The sequence below is a fragment of the Myotis nattereri genome, assembly GCF_964212035.1.
Source record: "Myotis nattereri genome assembly, chromosome: X".
NCBI classification, from domain to species: domain Eukaryota; kingdom Metazoa; phylum Chordata; class Mammalia; order Chiroptera; family Vespertilionidae; genus Myotis; species Myotis nattereri.
Genome location: NC_138078.1, coordinates 526,190 through 544,361, shown reverse-complemented (window position 1 = coordinate 544,361; position 18,172 = coordinate 526,190). Strand labels below are relative to the sequence as shown.

Below are 18,172 nucleotides of genomic sequence, written 5' to 3'. Positions count from 1 at the left end.
CTAAGGACCGATGCCCGCAGCGCTGAGGTGCTGGGGCCACGCCAGGCCCACGGGGTCCCCCTGTCCGCTCTCCAGGGGCCGCACCTCCTCCACCGACAGGATCTCCTCTGCTTCCTGCAGGCTCGGCCGCCGGCTGACCTGGTCCCAGGCGACCTGAGAGAGAGGACGGAGCCCGCCCAGTCCAGGCCGCCGGCCCGAGCCCACGGTTCTCCCAGCGAGAAATGAGCAGGAGCCCGGCCGGTGTGGCTCAGTGGTTAGAGCGCCGGCCGGCGGACAGAAGGGTCCCGGGTTCGATTCCCGGTCAAGGGCATGTACCTGGGTTGCAGACACATCCCCATTGGGGGGCATGCAGGAGGCAGCTGATCGATGTTTCTCTCTCATCGATGTTTCTAACTCTCTATCCCTCTCCCTTCCTCTCTGTAAAAAATCAATAAAATATATTAAAAAAAAATAAATACATAAAAATTAAAAAAATTAAAAATAATTCTTTAATTTTCCTTGTGATTTCTATTTTAATCCATTTTTTTAAAAAATTGATCTCAGAGAGGAAGGGAGAGGGAGAGAGAGAAACGTCCATGATGAGAGAGAATCACGGACCGGCCGCCTCCCGCACGCCCCCGACTGGGGATGGAGCCCGCAACCCCGGGCCTGTGCCCCTGACCGGGAATCGAACCCGGGACCTCCAGGTTCATAGGTCAACACTCTATCCATTGAGCCACACTGGCTGGGCTGATCCCATTTCTGTGGAACGTTCCAGAACGTGCAAATCTCTGGGTACCATGTCCCCAGCCACCCCCAACCTCCAGGGCCACCCGACCCCATGCCTGTTGTCCCCCCGGATCCGGCTGCCCGTGGACACACTTACCTCCGGGAAGGCCTCACCGGTGTCCGCCACCTCTCTTTTCACCTGGGGCACCCGAGGGAATAGCTTCTGTCTCAGGGAGAACCTGGGGGTGGGAAGGGGAGGGAGGAAGAGAAATCGTGAGGGACCTGCCAGCTCAGGGTCTGACCCCAGAGGCACCCGGCTCTTCCCCGATCAACCCAGCGGCCAGGTTCAGGGCATGTGGCCTGGACGCCATCCACCCGGGGCTCACACTTCCTGCCAAATGGGGAAGGGGATGGGGGACACGGATGGTGGGGAGCTGCCCCCGCGCCCCCCAAAAGCTACTATAGATAGACACTTGCTTTGCTGTTGTCTCTTTGCAAAAAAAAGATCTTTGGGGACAGAATGTGGCTTCAGGTCCCAGACAAGGGTGATTGGGCCTGTTTCAACAGCCGGAGGGTTGAGGTCTCAGCCGTGCCAGGGGGTTTGACTGGGGCGGCAGCTCCGGCTCCATTTTAAAAAAATATATTTAAAAAAATTGATTTCAGAGAAAAAGGTAGAGGGAGAGAGAGAGAGAGAGAGAGAGAGAGAGAGAGAGAGAGAGAGAGAAACATCCGTGAGGAGAGAGAATCACGGATCGGCCACCTCCTTCACGCCCCCTACTGGTTGGGGATGGAGCCCGCAACCCTGGGCATGTGCCCTTGACCGGGAATCGAACCCGTGACCGCCTGGTTCATAGGTCGACGCTCAACCACCGAGCCACGCCGGCTGGGCTGACCTTGAATTTTGTTTATTTATTTTTTTTGTCAATCCTCACCCGGGTACATTTTCCCATTGATTTTTAGAGAGAGTGGAAGAGAGAGGGAAAGAGAGAGAAAAATTTCGATGTGAGAGAAACACATCGATGGGTTCCCTCTTGCACATGCCCCGACCAGGGCCCAGCTTGGGCCAGGGAGGAGCCTGAACCCCTAGGCCTGTGTCCTTGACCGGGAATCGAACCCAGGACCCTTCAGTCTGCAGGCCGACGCTCTATCCACTGTGCCACACCAGCCAGGGCCCAGAGCGTCACATTTTTGAGTTTTTTGGGTGTTTGTTTTGTTGGTCAGTGGGGGTAGGGATGGGGGGCGTGGGGAGGGGGGAGTTACCTCGTGCAGAGAAACATGAGGATGGTGATGACCAAAGCGGCCATCCCCACCACCATCCCCAAAAGGGCACCAGGGAAGCCGCCGACATCCTGGTCTGGGAGGCCTGCGGGGGCGGGGGGGAGGCGGGGAGGAGAAGAGGGGGGTCAGAAGGGACCCCGGTCTGTCTCACACACATCCCTCCTTCCCCATCGAATTAGCTGACAAATATGAGGTGAGAGAGTGTGGTCAGAGGAAGAAGGGCAGAGGGGACCCCAGTGAGCCCAGGAACATGGACAGTGGACAATATCTCCTTCTTGGGGTCCTGTATCCACCCCTTCTCACTGTCACCCCACACCCCGCCCCCCTCGTTGTCTCCACGCCCAGCTCACAAGACTGAACGTGCCCAGCACCAGGTCTTTTTTTTTCTCATAGACAATAAAAAAATGAATGTCTAAGTGTGAAATGTGCAGGGACAAGGCCAAAGGAGTGAGTGTGTGAGTGTGAAATGTGCAGGGACAAGGCCAAAGGAGTGAGTGTGTGAGTGTGAAATGGGCAGGGACAAGGCCAAAGGAGTGAGTGTGTGAGTGTGAAATGGGCAGGGACAAGGCCAAAGGAGTGAGTGTGTGAGTGTGAAATGGGCAGGGACACGGCCAAAGGAGTGAGTGTGTGAGTGTGAAATGGGCAGGGACACGGCCAAAGGGATGAGTGTGTGAGTGTGAAATGGGCAGGGACAAGGCCAAAGGAGTGAGTGTGTGAGTGTGAAATGGGCAGGGACAAGGCCAAAGGAGTGAGTGTGTGAGTATGAAATGTGTAGGGACATGGCCAAAGGAGTGAGTGTGTGAGTGTGAAATGTGTAGGGACAAGGCCAAAGGAGTGAGTGTGTGAAATGGGCAGGGACAAGGCCAAAGGAGTGAGTGTGTGAAATGGGCAGGGACAAGGCCAAAGGGATGAGTGTGTGAGTGTGAAATGGGCAGGGACAAGGCCAAAGGAGTGAGTGTGTGAAATGGGCAGGGACAAGGCCAAAGGGATGAGTGTGTGAGTGTGAATTTAGAGGCCATACCCCATGTGCCCCCCAAATGGATCCCAAAGGATGGCTGGGCCCAGGCAAACAGGGATCCCCAATCTGTGAGGGTTTTTGTTTTTGTTTTTTGTTGTTGTTGTTTTTTGTTGTTGTTTTTGTTGTTGTTGTTTTTAGTTGGTTTTAGTTGTTTTTTTTTTTTTTTTTTTTTTTTGTTTGTTCGTTTTTGCCAGTTCTATGGGGCCAGCCTATTAGGAGGCTGTGCAAGGGATGCTGAAAACTGCATCGCCCTGTGCGTATGGGGCCCTTCCGTAGGACCACAGCGCCCCCTGCTGCCGCAGAGGAGGGGTGCATGATGGGCACCCACAGCTGTGAGGGCAGACAGGCTGACCTCTGGGGGTGACATCCTAAGATTGGGGGTGGCTGGTAGCTGGGGTCCGTACAGACCCAGCCCAATGGGGTTGAGAATAAGGTGACAAAGAAGGCCTCATGGCCCCTGTCATTGAGTCAAGGAGGGACTCTCTTATGGGGTGACCCCAGAAATATGGCTGGGGGTAGAGGGGGTCAGTGTAGGATACAGACAGGGGGTAGGTTAATGCAGAGAGCGGGAAAGACCGACCTGGGTCCCCTATGCTGGGAGGGGTCTGTTATGGGTTCATGGACCCCATCAAAAAACATGATGTGTGAGTATTCTTCTTCTTCTTCTTCTTTTTTTTTTTTGGTTATTCCTGACCCTAACATATTCTCCCATTGATTTTTAAAAATATATATATATATATATATTATTTTTATTGATTTCAGAGAGGAAGGGAGAGGGAGAGAGAGAAACATCCATGGTGAGCGAGAATCGTGGATTGGCTGCCTCCTGCATGCCCCCTACTGGGGATCGAGCCTGCAACCCAGGAGTGTGCCCTTGACTGGGAATCGAATCCCGGACCGTTCACTCCACAGGCCGGTGCTCTATCCACTGAGCCACACCGGCCAGGGCAAGATATTTCTATCTCTCTCTCCCTCTCCCTTCCTCTCTGAAATCAATAAAAAAAAAATATTTTTTTTTAAGAAAGAGAAAGACACGGGGTGTCTGAAGACGGGATGGAGTGAAGGTTTGGAGCCGAGGCCGTCCTGGGTCAGGGGGACCTCCCTCCAGGGACAGGGTCCTTGTTAGACACAGAAGAGGAGACGCAGACACAGGGGAGCAGCCACGTGGAGATGGAGGGAGGCAGAGGCAGGAGGGAGGGAGGCAGCCACCAGCCCTGGAGACACCCTGATCTCAGACGTCTGGTCTCCAGGATGGAGAGAGGGGAGGCAGGCGGCCACCAGCCTGGAGACACCCTGATCTCAGACGTCTGGTCTCCAGGATGGAGAGAGGGGAGGCAGGTGGCCACCAGCCCTGGAGACACCCTGATCTCAGATGTCTGGTCTCCAGGATGGAGAGAGGGGAGGCAGACGGCCACCAGCCCTGGAGACACCCTGATCTCAGACGTCTGGTCTCCAGGATGGAGAGAGGGAAGGCAGGAGGCCACCAGCCCTGGAGACACCCTGATCTCAGACGTCTGGTCTCCAGGATGGAGAGAGGGGAGGCCGCACTCCCGGGGACCACACTCACCGAAACGCAAGATGGGGGTCCAGTCACTCCACAGGTCACTGTGCACGAATCTCACTCTCGCCCGGATGGTGTGCTCGGCTCTCATGGACGCACTGGGCACCAGGTACACGTTCTCCTCGCTGCCTCTTAGGAAAACCTTTCGGAGAATCAAGGACCTGCCATGAGCTCCGTGGGGGACAAGGCCCCGCCGAATGGGGGTGAGGGAGGACGCGGGAATCCATTCCCAGGTCCCAGATGAGCAGGATTTTGGGGGATATTGTGCCTCTCGCTACAGCTTGAACTTAACACGTTTAGGATTCCGGCTGGTGAGGCTCAGTGGTTGAGCATCAACCTATGAACCAGGAAGTCAGGGTTCGATTCCCGGTCAGGGCACAGGCCCGGGTTGCAAGCTCGATCCCCAGTAGGGGGCATGCAGGAGGCAGCTGATGCATGATTCTCTCTCATCATTGATATTTCTCTCTCCCTCTCTCCCTTCCTCTCTGAAATCAATAAAAATCTTACATAATAAAAGCCTAATATGCTAAGTGTCTGGTTGATTGGTTGTCCGATCAACCAATCAAAGAGCAATATGCTAATGATATGCTAAGGCCGCTCAACCGCTCGCTATGACGTGCACTGACCACCAGGGGGCAGACAGTCAAATGGTCAACCAGTCGCTATGACGTGCACTGACCACCAGGGGACAGACGCTCTGACCAGTAGGTGAGCTTGCTGCTGGGGTCCGGCCGATTGGGACTGAGCGAGACGGGCCAGACATGCCCTGGAGCCCTCCCGCGGTCCCTCCCCGGCTGGCCAACCTCCCATGTCCCTCCCCGGCCCCGATAGTGCACCTGTGAAGGTCCCTCAGCCTGGCATGCACCCTCTTGCCATCCGGGACCCCTCGGGGGATGTCGGAGAGCTGGTTTCGGCCTCATCCCACAGTCCAGGCCCAGGGACCCCATTGGTGCAGGAATTCGTGCACCGGGGCCTCTAGCATATTTTTAATAAAAGGGAAAAGATACTTACAGAGTCTTGCTTGGAGGAACTGCCCTGGAAAACCATAGCAAATGGGAAAGATGGTTAGTGGCTGAGTTCTCAATAATGGAATTAAAGGCAGGAGTCCACCCAGAACCTCAGCATTAGTCTGAAGATTATTTTAAGGTGAAAATATTTGGGATTTAATAGATGAGGGAAAAAAGCCTTATGGGCCCTGGCTAGTGTGGCTCAGGGGTTGAGCATTAACCTATGAACCAGGAGGTCAGGGTTCGATTCCCGGTCAAGGGCACATGCCTGGGATGTGTGCTCGATTCCCCAGTAGGGGGCGTATAGGAGGCGGCCGATCCATGATTCTCTCTCTTCATTGATGTTTCTCTCTCTCTCTCTCTCTCTCTCTCTCTCTCTCTCTCTCTCTCTCTGACTTTCCCTTTCTCTCTGAAATCAATCAATATATATATATATATATATATATATATATATATATATATATATATATATATATATATTTTTTTTTTAAGTGCTTGTGTAAAAGAAAAAAGAAATTAATGGCTGGCCCTCTTATGGCCAAACAGCTCCGTGGATCACAGATTCTATTGGTGAGGATTCGACTCCAAATGGGAGAGATGGAGGGGACCCTGTGGGTGACCGTTGCCCTTGGCTTGCGCCCTCACCTCTCGCTGGACGTCCAGTTCGTAAACGAAGATGCGACTCGAGGCCTCAAACCGCAGCCTGGGGTTGTCCCACTCGATCACGTGATGGGATCCGTTGCCGCCGATCGTGAGGTTGGCCGGGGGGTCAACCTTTTCTAAGAAAGAAAAAAAAAAAACCCAAAAAACCCCAAAAAATCAAAACACAGAACACAACCAACTCAACGCGATCCGAGGCCGACGAGGTGACTCGATGGGACGTAGAGAAACGGATTGTAAGAGTCACTTGTCTGGTTTTATTATTATTATTATTTTTACTAGAGGCTCGGTGCACAGAATTCGTGCACCAGGTAGGGCCCCCAGGCCTCCTAGCGATCAGGGTTGATTGCGGGGAGACGATACCCCCCTCTTGGTTTCTCCTCCAAGGAGCTCGTCTGGATTGACCGCATTAGGGGATGTGTCCGGGTACCCCCAGGGCCGGTCTGGGCCCTCCGGCTGCCGGCCAGGACTTTCTCTCTGGCTGTCGACCGGTGCCACCCTTCGTTCCGCGCCGCCCCCTGCTGGTCAGCGCACATCGGAGCGAGTCATTGAACTCCTGGTCTCCTGGTCGAACTCCGAAGGGGACAATTTGCATGATTAGGCTTTTATATACATAGATTTTTTTTCTTTTTTCTCTTTCTTTCTTTATTTATTTTTCTTCATTTTTTCTATTCTTTTTCCTTTTTTCTTTTTTTAAATTTATTTTTCTTCATACTTTCTATTCTTCTTTTTCCTTTTTTTCTTTTTTAATATACATAAATTTAAAAATATATATTTTCATTGATTTCAGAGAGGAAGGGAGAGGGAGAGGGAGAGAAAGAGAAACATTCACGATGAGAGAATCATGGACCGGCCGCCTCCTGCATGCCCCCTACTGGGGATCTAGCCCGCAACCCAGGCACATGCCCCTGACCGGGAATTGAACCCGGGACACTTCAGTCCACAGGCCGACGCTCTATCCACTGAGCCACACCGGCTGGGGCTCATGAGTGACATCTTTTACGTGTGACGCCCACCTTGAGGCAGGGTTGTGACCTCCCTAACTCCCCTTCTGCACCTCTATCTCCCTGACTCTGGGTCTGGGTCCCGGATGGTGGTCAGACTGGCCCTGGGGGCACCACGACACGTCCCCTAACGCAGTCAATCCAGACGAACTCCTTGGGAGAGAAACCAGGAGGGGGGGATATCGTCTCACCCAGCGGTTCTCAACCTGTGGGTCGCGACCCCTTTGGTGGTCGAATGACCCTTTCACAGGGGTCGCCTAAGACCCTCCTGCACATCAGATATTTCCATGACGATTCATGACAGCAGCAACATGACAGCGATGACGTAGCAACGAAAATAATGTTATGGTTGGGGGTCCCCACAATGTGAGGAGCTGTATTCAAGGGTCGCGGCCTTAGGAAGGTTGAGAACCACTGATATAGATATATAGATATAGATATAGATATAGATATAGATATAGATATAGATATAGATATATGATATAGATATAGATATAAATATAGATATAGATATATGATATAGATATAGATAGATATAGATATAGATATAGATATAGATATATGATATAGATATAGATATATGATATAGATATAGATATAGATATAGATATAGATATATAGATATAGATATAGATGATATAGATATATGATATAGATATAGATATAGATATATGATATAGGTATAGATATAGATACAGATATAGATATATAGATAGATATAGATATATATAAGATATAGATAGATATAGATAGAGAGATAGAGATAGAGATAGACATATAGATAGATATAGATATAGCTATAGATGTAGATTAGATATAGATATAGATAGATATAGATTATAGATAGATAGATAGATAGATAGATATAGGTAATAGATGATAGATAGATAGATAGATTGATAGATAGATTGATAGATATAGGTGATAGATGATAGATAGATAGATTTATAGATAGATAGATAGATAGATCGATAGATTGATAGATATAGGTGATAGATGATAGATATAGATAGATAGATAGATAGATAGATAGATAGATAGATAGAACTGTATTGAAAGGGCCAGAGGTTGAGAACCACGGCTCTCACCGATCATGATGCCTTTAACCGGGGCGAAGTCCGTAAACTCGATGGCCGCCTCCTTGCTGGTTCCGTTGACCAAGAAGAAGTAGGTGTCCGTGAGCTGGGACCCCACGAGCTCGTCGAATCGACAGCCCACGCGTGTCCCCGAGTCAGGCACGTAACGGGGACACTCCACCGCGTCCTCATGCCTGGAATTTCCAAAGGAGGAGGTTCCAGGGTCAGGCAGAGAGGGGATCCTGTTAGGGGTCCATCATGGAGACCCCAACATCTCCTCCCCCCTCCCCCTCCCCCCCATTTCCACACTGAAAACTCTCCGAAAACAGGCAAGAAGTCTGGCCGGTGTGGCTCAGTGGTTGAGCGTCAACCTGTGAACCAGGAGGTCTGGGTTCGATTCCCGGTCCATCGCCAGCAGGGGGCGAGCAGGAGGCAGCAGATCCGTGATTCTCTCTCTCTCTCTCTCTCTCTCTCTCTCTCTCTCTCTCTCTGAAATCAATGGGAAAAATATATATATTTATAAAAAGGGACAAGAAAAGGGACCCATTTCTTCCATGGCATAAACCCGACACCCCCATGGAATGCGTGTCTCCGGGGAGTCGCAAAGCGATTGTGAAAGCAGGAAGAAATCTCACCGATTTCATTTTTTAAGACATATTCACTTTCATTTTTATTTATTTTTTTATTGGCATACTCTTCAATCATTTCATCTGTTTCTTTGCCTCCCGAGCACATGAACAAAAAGTTGCGACCGGCAACAATGCAAACATTCCAATCACCTGCAAATTGTCATTTTATTTTTATTGTTTTTAAATACGTTTTTATTGATTTCAGGGAGGGAGGGAGAGGGAGAAACATCCATGATGAGAGAGAATCATGGACCAGCTGCCTCCTGCACGCCCCCTACTGGGGATCAAGCCCACAACCTGGGCATGTGCCCTTGACCGGGAATCGAACCCAGGACCCTTCAGTCCGCAGGCTGATGCTCTATCCACTGACCCACACATGCCAGGGCGCAAATGCTCAGGACATTTTAACTTTTAGAGAGAGAGAGAGGAAGGGAGAGAGAGAAACATCGATGTGTTGTTCCATTATTTAGGCATTCTTTGGATGATTCTTTCTGTTTTAAAATATATATATATATATATATATATATATATATATATATATATACACACTAGAGGCTCAGTGCATGAAATTCATGCACAGGGTTAGGGTCCCTCAGCCCGGCCTGCACCCTCTCCAATCTGGGACCCCTCAGGGGATATCCAACTGCAAGGATAGGGCCTAAACCGGCAGTCGGACATCCCTCTCGCATCCAGGACCGCTGGCTCCTAACCACTCACCTGTCTGCCGCCCAGATCGCCCCTAACTGCCCTCCCCTGCCGGCCTGATCGCACCTAACTGCCCTCCCCTGCCGGCCTGATCGCTCCCAACTGCTCTCCCCTGCCGGCCTGATCGCCCCTAACTGCCCTCCCCTGCCGGCCTGATCGCCCCTAACTGCTCTCCCCTGCTGGCCTGATCGCCCCTAACTGCTCTCCCCTGCCGGCCTGATCGCCCCTAACTGCCCTCCCCTGCCGGCCTGATCGCCCCTAACTGCTCTCCCCTGCCAGCCTGATCGCCCCTAACTGCTCTCCCCTGCCAGCCTGATCGCCTCTAACTGCCCTCCCCTCCCGGCCTGATCGCCCCTAACTGCCCTCCCCTGCCGGCCTGGTCGCCCCTAACTGCCCTCCCCTGCCGGCCTGATCGCCCCTAACTGCCCTCCCCTGCCGGCCTGATCGCCCCTAACTGCCCTCCCCTGCCGGCCTGATCGCCCCTAACTGCTCTCCCCTGCCGGCCTGATCGCCCCTAACTGCTCTCCCCTGCCGGCCTGATCGCCCCTAACTGCTCTCCCCTGCCGGCCTGATCGCCCCTAATTACCTCTTTCTCAGCCCCCACCACCGTGGCTTTGTCCGGAAGGAAGTCCAAAAGACGTCCAGTCTAATTAGCATATTACCCTTTTATTATATAGATATAGGTATTTTTTATTGCAGGGAGAGGAAGGGAGAGGGAGAGAGAGAAACATTCATGATGAGAGAGAATCATGGACCGGCCGCCTCCTGCACGCCCCCAGCTGGGGGATCGAGTGTATAACCCAGACATGTGCCCTTGACCGGGAATCGAACCTGGGACCATCTGGTTCATCGCTCGATGCTCTATCCACTGAGCCACACCGGCCAGGACCACCTGTGACGTCAGGGACCCCCCGGTAGGTCTCCGATGCCTGGCCAGTCCCCGGCTCACCTGGAGGTCCAGCCGTACAGGTGATACTGGACGTCGGCGGGGGCGGCCGGGCCCGGGTTCCAGCTACAATTCATGTGGCTCAGGTTGTAAATGAGGCAGGAGAAGTTCATGGCCCCGGATCCTTCCCGGCCTGGGAGGGCGGAAAACAAGGAAAAAAATCCTTAAAAAGGAGTCATCTGTGAAACTTTCCACCCATAAAGAATTCTTTTTAAAATTATATTTTTATGGATTTCAGAGAGGAAGGGAGAGAGAGAAATATCCATGATGAGATAGAATCATGGACCGGCTGCCTCCTGCACGCCCCTGACTGGGGTTGGAGCCCCCAACCCGGGCCTGTGTCCTTGACCGGGAATCGAACCCGGGACCCTTCCGTCCGCAGGCCGACGCTCTACCCACTGAGCCACACCAGCCAGGACTAAAGAATTTATTTAAAATAAATCCTTACCGATCGACCACACCTCCAGCATCTCCAGCCCCTGGACACGGAGCCTCTCTCGACCTTGGGGTCAATGCCGGTCACTGTAGGGACATTGGGGTCCCCCGCCGGGGGAGAGGGGGGCCTCACCTGGATTACGAAACTCCAGGACGGACTGGAACGGGGTCCCGTCCGCCATCCCGTTGACAGTGAGCGTGGCCCCCCGGTGCAGGACGGCGTTGGGAAACCGGCAAAAGTAGGTGCCGTCTGCTTTGACCTACAAAAGGCACCGTCAAGGTCAAATATAGGACCTTTGCTTCGGACGACCTTGAACCTGTTTCCTGCTTATTCCTCTTAAATATATTATTTTTATGGATTTCAGAGATGAAAGGAGAGGAAGAGAGAGAGACATCCATGATGAGAGAGAATCATGGATCGGCCGCCTCCCGCACGCCCCACACTGGGGACCCAGCCCACAACCAGGGCATGTGCCCTTGACCGGATTCGAACTCAGGGCCCTTCAGTCCGCAGGCCGACGCTCTATCCACTGAGCCACACCAGCCAGGGCCATGTGGTGGTATATTGGTGCTTGTGTTACAACCACCAAATGATCAGTTTCTGAAACCCAAATCCCCATTTCTTCATCCAGTCCAGCAGTTCTCAACCTGTGGGTCGCGACCCCTCTGGGAGGCCGAAAGACCCTTTCACAGGGGTCGCCTAAGACCGTCGGAAAACACATCTATAATCACATATTGTTTTTGGGATGAATCAGGTTGCTTTCATGATGTTCAATGTGTCACCATGACATCGGGGGTCCCCACAACATGAGGAACCGTCTGAAAGGGCCGCGGCCTGAGGAAGGTTGAGAACCGCCCATAGTCCCTTCTCCACCATTTATTGTCTTTTTTTAAAATGTCACTTGTCTACGCTCCCTGGTCCGGCCCCTTCTTTCGTCTGTACACGTCTTCTCTGCGAAGCTTTGTGCAATGTCAAAATTTAACCTAATTTAACCCCGCGGTAGACTTTTCCTCCCCTTCACCTCTCTTTTGTCAGTTTAATTTGCATGCCCCCGTCACGGAACCTAAGAGGATGGAGGACATGTTTTTTTTTCCTTTTCTTTTCTTTTCTTTTCTTTTCTTTTCTTTTCTTTTCTTTTCTTTTCTTTTCTTTTCTTTTCTTCTTTTCTTTTCTTTTCTTTTCTTTTCTTTTCTTTCCTTTTCTTTCCTTTTCTTTTCTTTTCTTTTCTTTTCTTTTCTTTTCTTTTCTTTTCTTTTCTTTCCAGCGAGAGCAGTAAGCGTGGGGATCTAAAGAGGCGTTTCTCAAGGGAAATTCAAGATGTACACAGAGCAGAGCCATGGGGCTCGAACCCAGAACCCTCACCCGTGGGCGTTGCCTGGTGGAGGAGCTGGGCGGGGTGTCGACTTTGCATTCTTGCTCGGTCACGTTTCCCCGGTATTTCCAGGTCAGCGTCTTCCTCCCGGGGTCCAGCTCCATGTGTACCACGGGGGCCCCGTCCTGCTTCGTGGTCCCTGAGACAAAAAAAACACATAAAAACACAATGAGTTTGTGTGTCCCCTCTGACACGCGTGTCTTAGGTTCGCTGTCACTGGCGTAGACCCAGGTCGCCGGCACCTGCCCAGGTGTGGCCCACCCCACCCCACCCCGGGGACCTCGCCGGCACCTGCCCAGGTGTGGCCCACCCCACCCCACCCCGGGGCCCTCGCCGGCACCTGCCCAGGTGTGGCCCACCCCACCCCACCCCGGGGCCCTCGCCGGCACCTGCCCAGGTGTGGCCCACCCCACCCCACCCCGGAGCCCTCGCCGGCACCTGCCCAGGTGTGGCCCACCCCACCCCACCCCGGGGCCCTCGCCGGGACCTACCCAGGTGTGCGTCCTCACGGTGTGCAAAGCTGAGGAGCACCAGGAGGCCGGCCAAGTCCAGCAGAAGCGCCATCCCAGACCCACGGCGGCACCTGCTGGCCAAAGAGGAGGCAGCCCCAGGTCAGAGGTCACATTTCCCCCCCTCTCTCTCTTTTTAAAATTAGATTTTTATTGATTTCAGAGAAGAAGGCAGAGGGAGAGAGAGAGAGAGAAACATCCATGAGGAGAGAGAATCATGGACCGGCCGCCTCCTGCACGCCTCCCACTGGGGATGGAGCCCGCAACCTGGGCATGTGACCTTGGCCGGGAATCGAACCCAGGACCCTTCAGCCCGCAGGCCGATGCTCTATCCACTGAGCCACACCAGCCAGCAGTCTCTCTCTCTTTCTCTTTTTAATACATATTTTTATTGATTTTACAGAGGAAGACTCTATACATATATATCCTATAGAATAAAAGTCTAATATGTTAAGTGTCCTGTCGATCGGTCAGCCGTTCAACCAATCAGAGCGTCATATGCTAATGATATGCTCAAGCCGCTCAACTGCTCGCTATGACGTGCACTGACCACCAGGGGGCAGACAGTCGACCAGTCGCTGTGACGTGCACTGACCACCAGGGGGCAGACAGTCGACTGGTCGACCAGTCGCTGTGACGTGCACTGACCACCAGGGGGCAGACGCTTTGACTGGTCGGTGAGCTTGCTGCTGGGGTCCGGCCGATCGGGACTGAGCGAGACGGGCCGGACACACCCCGGAGCCCCACTATGGTCCCTTCCCGGCCCCGATCGTGCCCCAGGGGGTCCCTCGGCCTGGCCTGCGCCCTCTCGCCATCCGGGACCCCTCGGGGGATGTCCGACAGCCGGTGTCAGCCCGATCCCGCAGGCCAGGCTGAGGGACCCCAATGGTGCACGAATTCGTGCACCGGGCCTTATCTATATATAAATAAATTCTAAACAAAGAGAAGGTTTTGGAGCTTCAAGCTGCAGACGGACCGTTCTGGGACGGGGAAGGGGAGGAAATCTGTGGGTCACAGGCGCGTCTGGCTCCGGCGATAAGGCGTCGGGGGGGATAAGATCTCTCTCTCTGAGAGCAGCTCGATCCCTCGTACAGAGAATTCGTGACCGATGGAAATTTCCTGCCTTGGCCAGTGTGGCTCAGTGGCTAGAGCGACGGCCTGCCAACGGAAGGGTCCCGGGTTCGAGTCCCGTCAAGGGCATGTCCCCGGGATTGCGGGCTCCACCCCCCCACCCCCCTGGTCCCAGTTGTGTCTCGAGTAGGAGGCCACCCATCCATGGGTCTCTCTCTCATCGACGTTTCTCTCTCTCTCTCTCTCTCTCTCTCTCTCTCTCTCTCTCTCTCTTAAAACCAATGGAAAAATATTCTAAGATGAGGTTTAGCAACAACCACACCAAGACACACCCATGCAAATGCCCTTTATGCAAATGTCCTGTATGCAAATGTCATTTATGCAAATGCCCTTTATGCAAATGTACAAGTTTGCTTTGCAAAAGTGGGAATGTCTGCGTTTAAAAATATATTTGTAAATATATTTTATTGATTTTTTTTACAGAGAGGAAGGGAGAGGGACAGAGAGAAACATCGATCGGCTGCCTCCCGCACGCCCCCCACTGGGGATGTGCCAGCCACCCAGGCCCATGCCCTTGACCGGGAATCGAACCCCGGGCCCTTCGGTCTGCAGGCCGACGCTCTACCCACTGAGCCACACCGGCCGGGCTACCTTCACCTTATTGTTTCAAACACCCTGTCCCCCCCAAACCCCCCCAAAACCCCATCACCGCCCCAGAGATGAGAAACGTCAACTTACAGGCCTGTCCCCTCGAGGTGGGTCTCTATGTTTCCAAGACGCTGGCTTCCTGGGCTGAAACTGGGCAATTTTGGGCAATACTCGCCCCTCCAGTCCCCCCTAAACCAAGGCCCCCAGGGGTACCCCCCGGCTGTTGTCCTGGGGGCAGCTGGCAGAATTGGGGCGGCAGCAAGAAGTAGCAAGAACCCCGTCTCTCTCTCTCTCTCCCTCTGTTAAAGAATTCTCTGCGAGGTCCGGTTTTGCACAAAATCTCAAACTCCTATCGCCCGAGCCCCCCCGCCCTCTGGGAGGCCCGACCTGGGTTATCGTCTTATCGGGAGGAAAGGATGTGGCCCCACGGCTGTCCGTCTCCAGCCCACTTCTGCTTTTTATATTCATTTTTAAAAATATATATATTAATTATGATTAATTTATTTATATATGTTATTTTAAATTTTTTTTATATATATAAATATATATATTTATTAATTCTATTCTATTTTTTAAAAATATATATCAATTTTTATTAATTTATATATATTATTTTTTAAAATTTTTATACACATAAATATATTTATTAATTCTATTCTATTTTTTAAAAAATATATATCAATTTTTATATATTATTTTTTAAAATTTTTATATACATAAATATATATATTTATTAATTCTATTCTATTTTTAAAAAAAATATATATCAATTTTTATTAATTTATATATATTATTTTTTAAAATTTTTATATATATAAATACATATATTTATTAATTCTATTCTATTTTTTAAATATATATATCAATTTTTATTAATTTATATATATTATTTTTTAAAATTTTTATATATATACATATATATATTTATTAATTCTATTCTATTTTAAAAAAATATATATATATCAATTTTTATTAATTTATATGTATATTATTTTTTAAAATTTTTATATATATACATATATACTTATTAATTCTATTCTATTTTAAAAATATATATATATGTTTATTGATTTCAGAGAGGAAGGGAGAGAGAGAGAGAGAGAGAGAGAGAGAAATATCAACGAGGACAGAGAATCATCGATCAGCTGCCTCCTGCACGCCCCCCACTGGGGATGGAGCCCGCAACCCGGGCCTGTGCCCTTGACCGGGAATCGAACCCGGGACCCTTCAGTCTGCCGGGCGACGCTCTAACCACTTAGCCACACCGGCCGGGGCTGCAGCCCGACTTTTTCCTCTTCATCTCGGGGTTCCCGTATCGGTCGCCCCGTCCGGCTGGTCTGCTGGGCGAGCGGGGACTGTTGTGCGTGTCAGGTTCTCCGAGAGGTTGTACGCGGTTCTGGTTCTGGTCCCGTGTTCTCATGGCCCCAACCTCCCCCCCCCCCGCAGCAGGCGGGAAGCGCCCCAAAATGTCCCTTCATGGTGAGGGGCTCATGGCTCTCTCGGGTCCTGTGAAGGGTCTGTTCTTGGGTGGGACTATGTGCCTTTATTTTATTATTTTATTCTATTTATTTTATTATTTTATTTTTTATTAATTCTATTCTATTCTATTTTATTATTTTATTAATTCTATTCTATTTATTTTATTTTATTATTTCTATTCTATTCTATTTTATTATTTTGTTTTATTTATTCTATTCTATTCTATTCATTTTATTATTTTATTTATTCTATTCTATTTTTTATTTTATTTATTTCATTTATTCTATTTTATTTATTCTATTCTCTTCTATTTTATTATTTTATTTCATTTATTCTATTCTATTTTCTTTATTTTATTATTTTCTTTTCTTTATTTTCTTCCTTCCTCCTTCCTTCCTTCCTTCTTTCCTTTCTTTCTTTCTTTCTTTCATTTTGTTCTATTCTATTCTATTCTATTCTATTATTTTATTCTATTCTATTCTATTTTATCTATTTATTGTATTTTATTTATTTCATTTACTCTATTCTATGCTATTTTATTTTATTTATTTATTTTATTTATTTATTTCATTTATTCTATTCTATCTTCTATTCTATTCTATTCTATTCTATTATTTTATTTTATTCTATTCTCTTCTATTTTATCTATTTATTGTATTTTATTTATTTCATTTATTCTATTCTATTCTATTCTGTTCTATTCTATTCAATTCTATTCTATTCTATTCTATTCTATTCTATTCTATTCTATACTGGTGGCCCAGTGCACAAAATTCATGCACTCGGGAGGGAGGTCTCTCAGCCCGGATTGCTAGAGGGTGCAGGCCAGGCCGAGGGACCCCACTGGTGCACGACCGGGGCCAGGGAGGGTCCGCGGGAGGGCTCCAGGGCGTGTCCGGCCCGTCTCCCTCAGTCCCGATTGGCCGGACCCCAGCAGCAAGCTCACCTACTGGTTGGAGTGTCTGCCCCTGGTGGTCAGTGCACGTCATAGCGACTGGTCGACCGGTCGACTGTCTGCCCCCTGGTGGTCAGTGCACGTCATAGCGACTGGTCAACCAGTTGACTGTCTGCCCCCTGGTGGTCAGTGCACGTCACAGCGACTGGTCAATCGATCGACTGTCTGCCCCCTGGTGGTCAGTGCACGTCATAGCGACTGGTCAATCGATCAACTGTCTGCCCCCTGGTGGTCAGTGCACGTCACAGCGACTGGCCGACCCGTCGAATGTCTGCCCCCTGGTGGTCAGTGCACGTCATAGCGACTGTTCGACCTATCGACTGTCTGCCCCCTGGTGGTCAGTGCATGTCACAGCGACTGGTTGAGCAGCCTTCGCAGATCATTAGCATATTACGCTTTGATTGGCTGGACGGACGACAGGACCTCAGGACACTTCGCATATGAGGCTTTCTTTTACAGAGGACGAGGGACCCGGTGCATGAATTCGTGCCCAATGAAAGGGAATTAATTAGAAGAAATATTTTCATATCGCCATCCGCCCTCTCTCTACAATAGAAGTGATGGCCGAATTCTCGATCGACAATGACAGATCGGGACACACGCGTGTGGCTGGCGACAGCGAGAGCTTTGTATGTACCGTGCATGCGGGAGTCAACTACGCCTTTTATTTTATTTTATTTTATTTATTAAAAATGTACTTTATTGATTTTTCGCAGAGAGGAAGGGAGAGGGATAGAGAGTTAGAAACATCGATGGGAGAGAAACATCGATCAGCCGCCTCCTGCACACCCCCACTGGGGATGTGCCCGCAACCCAGGTCCATGCCCTTGACCGGAATCGAACCCGGGACCCTTCAGTCCGCAGGCTGATGTTCTATCCACTGAGCCACACCGGTCAGGGCGGGGATATTTCTTTAAAAATTAATTTCCTTTTTCGTTAATGGTCATCCGAGGGAATGCTTGTATTTTTAAAAAAGTTATTTAATTTTTTTTTGTTCAACCTCACGCGAGAATATTTTATTTGTTTAATTATTTAATTTGTCTTTTTAATCCTCCCCTGGGAAGTTTCCATTTTTTGTAATTCACTCAATTTTTTTTTGTTAATCCTCAT

The 18,172-nt window shown here is 50.0% G+C and overlaps 1 protein-coding gene across 1 annotated transcript; it reads right to left on the bottom strand.

Annotated features, from left to right (window-relative positions):
- LOC308511012 (granulocyte-macrophage colony-stimulating factor receptor subunit alpha-like) lies at positions 1 to 16,048 on the bottom strand (the record flags this gene model as incomplete). Its single annotated transcript, XM_081081022.1, has 12 exons — positions 1 to 153; positions 866 to 947; positions 1,969 to 2,071; positions 4,572 to 4,707; positions 6,218 to 6,351; positions 8,325 to 8,506; positions 10,596 to 10,725; positions 11,041 to 11,094; positions 11,161 to 11,287; positions 12,391 to 12,539; positions 12,892 to 12,983; positions 15,894 to 16,048. The coding sequence occupies 12 exons, from the start codon at positions 16,046 to 16,048 to the stop codon at positions 1 to 3; spliced, it is 1,497 nt and encodes a 498-aa protein (XP_080937148.1).
- Positions 16,049 to 18,172: the final 2,124 nt, after the last annotated feature.